Here is a 6,000-nt window from a genome sequence, read left to right as displayed (position 1 = left end):
AGGATACAGTTTGGGGGCTGGACCTGCATCGCCCAAACCTCCTTCCAACAGGATCGGTACCTCCAGCCCCCCATCTGGGCACTCCCAGGCTCTGGCAGGGCTGGGGGGCTGATGTGGAGCCCACCCCACTGCTGGGCGAGGCAGGAGAAGAGCCAAGGGAGGAGGAAGAGGAGCAGCTTCTTTGCCTGCACCTCGGGGCGTGGGAGCTGCTGTGCCAGCCTTGCAGCATCGCTTTAATTAGCCCAGCCCCCCCCCCCCTTTCTTAATGAACAGCTAATTGGGGCTGTCTAGACAGGAAAGGGAAAAAAACCCACCAAGCCAGAAAGCTGTCCACAGCAGTGTGGGGCCGGGGGAGGCTGGTGTGGGGCTGGAGGCTGGGTTGGCCCTATAGAGAGAGCCCACGCTGAAATGGGGGGGCCCTGTAGCAACACCGCAGCCCCCACAGAGCCCTGCCCGAAGTGGGGGGCCACAGACACACCTGGGCACCTATGGAGAGCCTGTGCCTACATAAGGGGGGGTTGACAGCAACCCCACAGATCCTTGGAAAAACAGGGATGTTCTGGGGGACTTGAGGGTGGCAGCGCAGCCCCCACAGCCAGTGTGTGCTGTGACCTGAAGGCCCATAGGGACACCAGGGCACGGGCAGTGCCCAGATGGTCACAGGGGGTTCTGGCAGTGGTTTGCGGAACGCTGGGAGCAGGTTGGGGGCCCCGGGGCAGCGGAAGAGCACTGGTAACGAGGTGACACCAACCCCCTTCCATGTCTTCTGTCCAGTTGCGGCTGCTGCTGGTGGGGGAGTTGGAGGAGGTGTAGTACTCGCCCCCAGGGCTGGTGTCGATGTCATCCTCCATGGACCCCGACTTGTGCCGTTTGCTCCTGGGGATAGGGAAGGGTCACAGAATCATGGATTGGTCTGGGTTGGGAGGGACCTCAAAGCCCATCCAGTGCCACCCCTCCCAGGGCAGGGACACCTCCCACTGTCCCAGGCTGCTCCAAGCCCCAATGTCCAGCCTGGCCTTGGGCACTGCCAGGGATCCAGGGGCAGCCCCAGCTGCTCTGGGCACCCTGTGCCAGGGCCTGCCCACCCTCATAGGGAAGTGAACCCATCTAGCCCTGCCCTCTGGCAGTGGAAGCCAGAAGTGTCCTGTCCCTCCAGGCCCTTGTCCAAACTTCCTCTCCAGCTTTCCTGGAGCCCCTTAAGCACTGGAAGGGGCTCTGAGCTCTCTCTGGAGCCTTCTCTTATCCAGGCTGGACACCCCCAGCTCTCCCAGCTTGTCATGGGTCAGTGCCAGGCCGTGGCAGGATCTGGCTGCCCCCGTCCTTCCTCATGGCCGGGCTCGGGCTGGCCCCAGCACCGCCCTGGCACAGCCCCAGTGGCACCTACCCACTGGAGGAGGTGCTGGGCAGTGTCCTCCTCATGCCGGTGCTGGAGGGGTTCAGGTCATAGGCCAGGTGGCCCTGCAGCTCTCCCAGGGAGAAGTTTGGCCCCGTGCCCGTCACCACCGGCGCTGTGGGGAGAGAGACAGGGGTCAGGGGGGCCTGGTGGGGAGGGGAGTCCCAGCCCAGTGTGGGGTGGGGGGGCTGTTGGGACACTGGTGTGCCCAGGCAGCGGGGACTTGGGCTGTGGCATCACAGTGACACTCACTCCGGGACACCTGGATGAGCTCGGTGACACTGAACACCCCCGAGGTGACGAAGCTTTCCTGGAAGTCTGTCGAATCTGTGTGGGAGAGAGGAGGGCGTGCTGAGGGGACAACAGGAGCACCTCTCTCATCCTGCACTGCCTTGTGGCGATGCATCAGGGCACCCCAACACCCCCAAATCCCCATCTGTCCCCCTCCTCAGCCTCCACTCCACTCCCTGCTCCAGCAAGAGACCACCCGAACTGGTCCCCTCTGCCAAAGACGCCCTGGAGCTGCTCAGTGCCTCAGTTTCCCTGTGGCTGAGAGTGCTGGCAGGGCTTGGGGCTGCACCCCCACCATGGGACCTCCATGGCAGTTGCTGTCCCCAAGGGCTGTGGCCTCAGTGGGACTCTGCTGGGTGTAGGACAAGGCTAAGGCTATGCCCAGCTCACTGCAGGTGCCAGGCAGCGGCTGGCTGGGGCTGGGGGACACCAGAGCCGTAGCACGGGGGGCTTGGCTGTGTGTCATGGGCCCCCCTCCCCGGCCATGGCAGGTACCCCAGGGACAGGCTGGGGTGTCCCTTGTCCCCTTGCCCAAGCCCTGCCCGCTGCGCTCACCCAGCGTGATGGGTTTGCTGTCCTCCTGGTCCGAGCCAATGCCTGTCCGGGGGCTGCTGCTCTGCTCTGCATCTGCAAGAGGAAAACCCACCAGGGTGAGCCCCCCGTGCTGCTGTGAGCCCCCCGTGCCAGTGTGAGCCTCCATGCTGGTGTGAGCCAGGGCTGCCCACCAGCTGACTGCCCCCTCGTTGCCCTGCTGGGGGAAACTGAGGCACAGGCTGCCCAGCAGCTCTCACCACGCAGTAGGGCCACCACCAAGCTGGCATATCCCCAGTCACTGAGGAACAGTCACCGACCAGCCCCCCTTTGCCCTCCCCGCCAGCAACAGGAGCACGGACAGCCCCACATGCAGGATCTGGGCACCGCTGCCCGCAGGGCGGAGACCCCCGGTGCTGGGCCGGGTGATGGTCACCTGGCCCTGCTCCAGCCTGCTGCCTGCTCTCCTCTCTCCAGCCACATCCATGACCCAGTGCTGCCCCACCAGGCAGCGTAACTGCAGCATGGCATAACCTGTGGCACCTTGTCCTGCCTCTGCCCAGCTCCTGGAGGGCAGCAGGGCTTGGGGCAGCACTGGCGCTGACCCCTGGAGCCCCGTCCGGCCCTGCTCTCTCTTGGCTAAAAATATCCCGGCTCAGATGCTGAGCTCAGCAGCCTGGCACGGCAAAGACACTGCAGTCAGGAGCATCCTTCCTCTGGCTGCTCCCAAAGCCCTTCCATGACTTTTGCCATGTATTTCTCCCCCATACTCCTTCTTCCCACTGCTTCTCCATCCTCCTCCCACCCCCTGGCCTTCGGCATTTCTCTCTGGCAGTCTTGGCAGATGTCAGGAAAGGGCTGAGACAATCCAAAAACACCATCAAAACCACGCAGCTGCCACTGCCGGCCCATGTGCTCGCCTTGGGATTCTTCCCTTTCTCCCTGTTTTTCTCCCCCTTTTTCTCCTCTCAAGTCCCTTGCACTCACATGTGGCTCCCAGGCTGGTTATCCTTGGCTGGGCAAGTTATCCATGTGGGCACCATGCCACCCCCCACCCTGCCACCCCTGTGTGCTGCCCACCTGGCACACTATCCATGGGGGCAGTGGGACTGTGCCACCTCCCAGCCTGACAGCCCTGTGTGCCCACACCCCCTTGGTGCTGCTCAATGCCGATGCCAAATCAGCCATTTTGTCTCCCTGCCCAGCTGCCGCGTTCCCCTCCACCCACCCCGTGCCAGCCTGGCACCACGCTGGCAGCCCCATGGCATCCTGCCTTGAAGCTTCTCCCCACCACCAGCCCCCCCCGTGCCCGCACCCCTGGCTCCCTCCAGGCAGCCATTTTAGGGAGCAGAAACTCCCCCTGGAGACAGGCGCAGGGTTTTTTTCCTTCCCTTCTCTCCATTTTTCTTTTTCTAACCTTATTCCCCCATTTTGAAGCGGCCGTGTGCCCAAGTACCGGGGCGCGGGTGGTGGGAGTGAGCGGGGCACAAACCAGCCGGGACAGGGGGGAGTGGCAGCGGGGACCCCCCGCGCATCCAGGGGCACCGCGTGGCTGGACACGGCCCCTCCTCGCCTCTAAAAACAACAAATCTGGCGGCGGCTCTGGAAGTGGTTAGTGGTGGAGCCCGGCCAAGGCGCGGGACGGAGGCTGGCGGTCACAGCCTGAGGCCGGCCCGGCTCCCCACAGCCCCCCACTGTGGCCTCAGGGCTCCCTGGGGCCCCACTTGCCTCCCAGATAGCACCCACTTGCCCAATCCTGGGGTGCTCGGCCTCTGGGTAGCCCCCCAGGCCGTGCCCTCGCCTGGTACCTCTGAGGCGCCCACGCAGCCCTTGGCTCAGCCCAGGGACCCCCACCACTGCTCGTCCTGAGGTGCCCCACATGGACCTTTGCCCACACCGAACCACCCCAGTCTGGTCCCTGTTCCCCCAGGGCACCCAGGCACTCACCCGGGTGCCCCCCGGGTGGGCCTCATGTCCTGTACCCCCACACCGTCCCACGGCACCACCCTGACCCAGCACCGCCAACGCCACCTCACTGACGCCCATTCCCAAGGGACACCCCGGGGACCTGCCCCCAAACCGAGCACTCCACTCCCACCCACAGCAGCCCGAGGAGCAGCGGGGACTTTCCCGAGCTCGCAGGTTTGGCAGCAGGGCCGGCCCCTCCCTGCACCCTCGTGTCCGGGCCGATGGAGGCAGAGGGTGCGAGGCCGGGGCCCCGGGCCCGGTACCCCCGGCGCTCCTCGTGGCTGGGCGGGCGAGCTCGCCAGCAGATTTCTGGCTGCCTCCTCGGCGGGGCGGCCGGGCCAAGCGCTGCTCTCACCGCCATGTGACGGCCGCCTGCGCCGGCTGGCGCGCGCTAAAATGGCGAAGGGAGCCCTGGGCTCCCGGGCCTCGCTCCCCACAAGGGGTGTTTTGGGGAGACTCCAGATCCAGGACCCAACAAGTGGCTCGACTGCACCAGAGAGGAGAAAAGCCTGTAAAGCTCCCCCCCATGCCCCCGCTGCTTCGGTGATCTGTGCCCTCCACACCCCCTCGGAGGGCCGGGATGGGGGATGGAGGTGGGGGTGGTCCTGCTGCCACATTGTGGGGCGCTCAGGGGGGAGGGGGTTCAGTGCCAGGGTCGTCTCCGGCAAGGTGGAGGAGAGTGCTCAGTGCCCAAACAGGTCGATCCAATCTCTTTTTTAAAAATAGCCAAGTGTGTGCCCGCGGGGGCGCGAGCTGCCTGGGCTCCGGGCCGCGCTGGCAGCCTGGCCCCGTGCCACCCATTGAATTACGGATCCCGCACCCCGGCCCTGCTGGCTGGCACGGTGCCCCCGGGCCCCACAGCGACACCCGCCCGCGGTCTCAGCGCGTGGGAACGACCCCCGGGCAGCAGGGCCGGCCCTGGGGGGGTGTCACTGCAGGCCGGGTGCCCCCCGGGGCTGGCGCAGCTGCGGGAGAGCCCTGGCTCGGTGCCCGAGAGCTGACGGTAACAGGGCACGGTGTTACCGGCAACGGCGCGGGCGCAGGCGCAGAGGCTGGAGGATGCCGGGGGCTGGGGGAGCTGCTGGCGCCGGTGTGAGCAGTCCCAGCCCCCCATCGAGGGCAGCAGTCTTCCTCCTTCTTCCCCAGCTCTGCCAACTGAGAGCAGGAGATGGGCGAGGGTTCAGCACTGCTGCCTGCAGGCTTCTGCCCCGTGCCTCAGTTTCCCTTGGGGGCTGGCTTGGGGGGGAACTGCCCCCATGTTCCGTGGCCACAAAGCCCCAGCACCTGCTCAGGTGTCACTGCACTCCTCCGGCTGGCCGTGACCACAGCGCGGACCAGAATGGCCCAGAGTGAACAGCCTGGTCAGGATGGGAGACCCCTGGAGACCGGAGGGAAGCAGGGTGCCGTGGGGCAGATCCCACTGCAAGGGCTGGGGCGAGCGAGGCTGTGGGAGGGTGTGATTTGGGGGCCCTGCCTTGTCAGACCCCCCCCCCAGAACTCCTCGTCCCAGTCTCACAGCGATCCCCAGGTCCGAGCGGCACTGCCCGCCTCGCTGCCCGTCCCACCGTCCATCCCTCTGCCGCCAGGCTGGGGTGGCCCTTACATAAACCCGGAACAGTCCTGCTTGTGTAACCTCCTTTATATAATACCCTGAACCGCCGCGTGTGCCGGGTAAATCCTGGCTCAGCCGGGCCGGCCGGCGCGCCGGGGCGCGGGACCCCCCCTCCCCACTCCCTATCCCGCCCCGCCCCCGGTGCCCCCCGCCATGCCCGGAGCGCTGCGGGGCCGTCGGGGTGAGGCGACTTTGCTGGGCCTTA

At 66.2% G+C, this 6,000-nt stretch overlaps 1 protein-coding gene across 2 annotated transcripts in view; it reads right to left on the bottom strand.

Annotated features, from left to right (window-relative positions):
- Positions 1-488: 488 nt before the first annotated feature.
- Positions 489-6,000, bottom strand: part of LOC121672234 (nuclear factor 1 C-type-like) — a 31,499-nt gene continuing 25,987 nt past the window's right edge. For both annotated transcript variants that reach the window (XM_042044821.1, XM_042044820.1), the window contains exons 3-6: positions 2,240-2,311; positions 1,646-1,720; positions 1,385-1,508; positions 489-876 (exon numbers count right to left, since the gene is read on the bottom strand). In XM_042044821.1, coding sequence (XP_041900755.1) covers positions 504-876; positions 1,385-1,508; positions 1,646-1,720; positions 2,240-2,311 — 644 coding nt within the window. In that variant the 3' untranslated portion in view covers positions 489-503. The remainder of the gene's footprint in view (positions 877-1,384; positions 1,509-1,645; positions 1,721-2,239; positions 2,312-6,000) is intronic.

The sequence above is a fragment of the Corvus kubaryi genome, unplaced genomic scaffold (assembly GCF_017639235.1).
Source record: "Corvus kubaryi isolate FWS band 111438036 unplaced genomic scaffold, C.kubaryi_AGA036_p1.0 45374, whole genome shotgun sequence".
NCBI lineage: Eukaryota > Metazoa > Chordata > Aves > Passeriformes > Corvidae > Corvus > Corvus kubaryi.
This window is presented reverse-complemented; position numbering and strand designations above follow the sequence as displayed.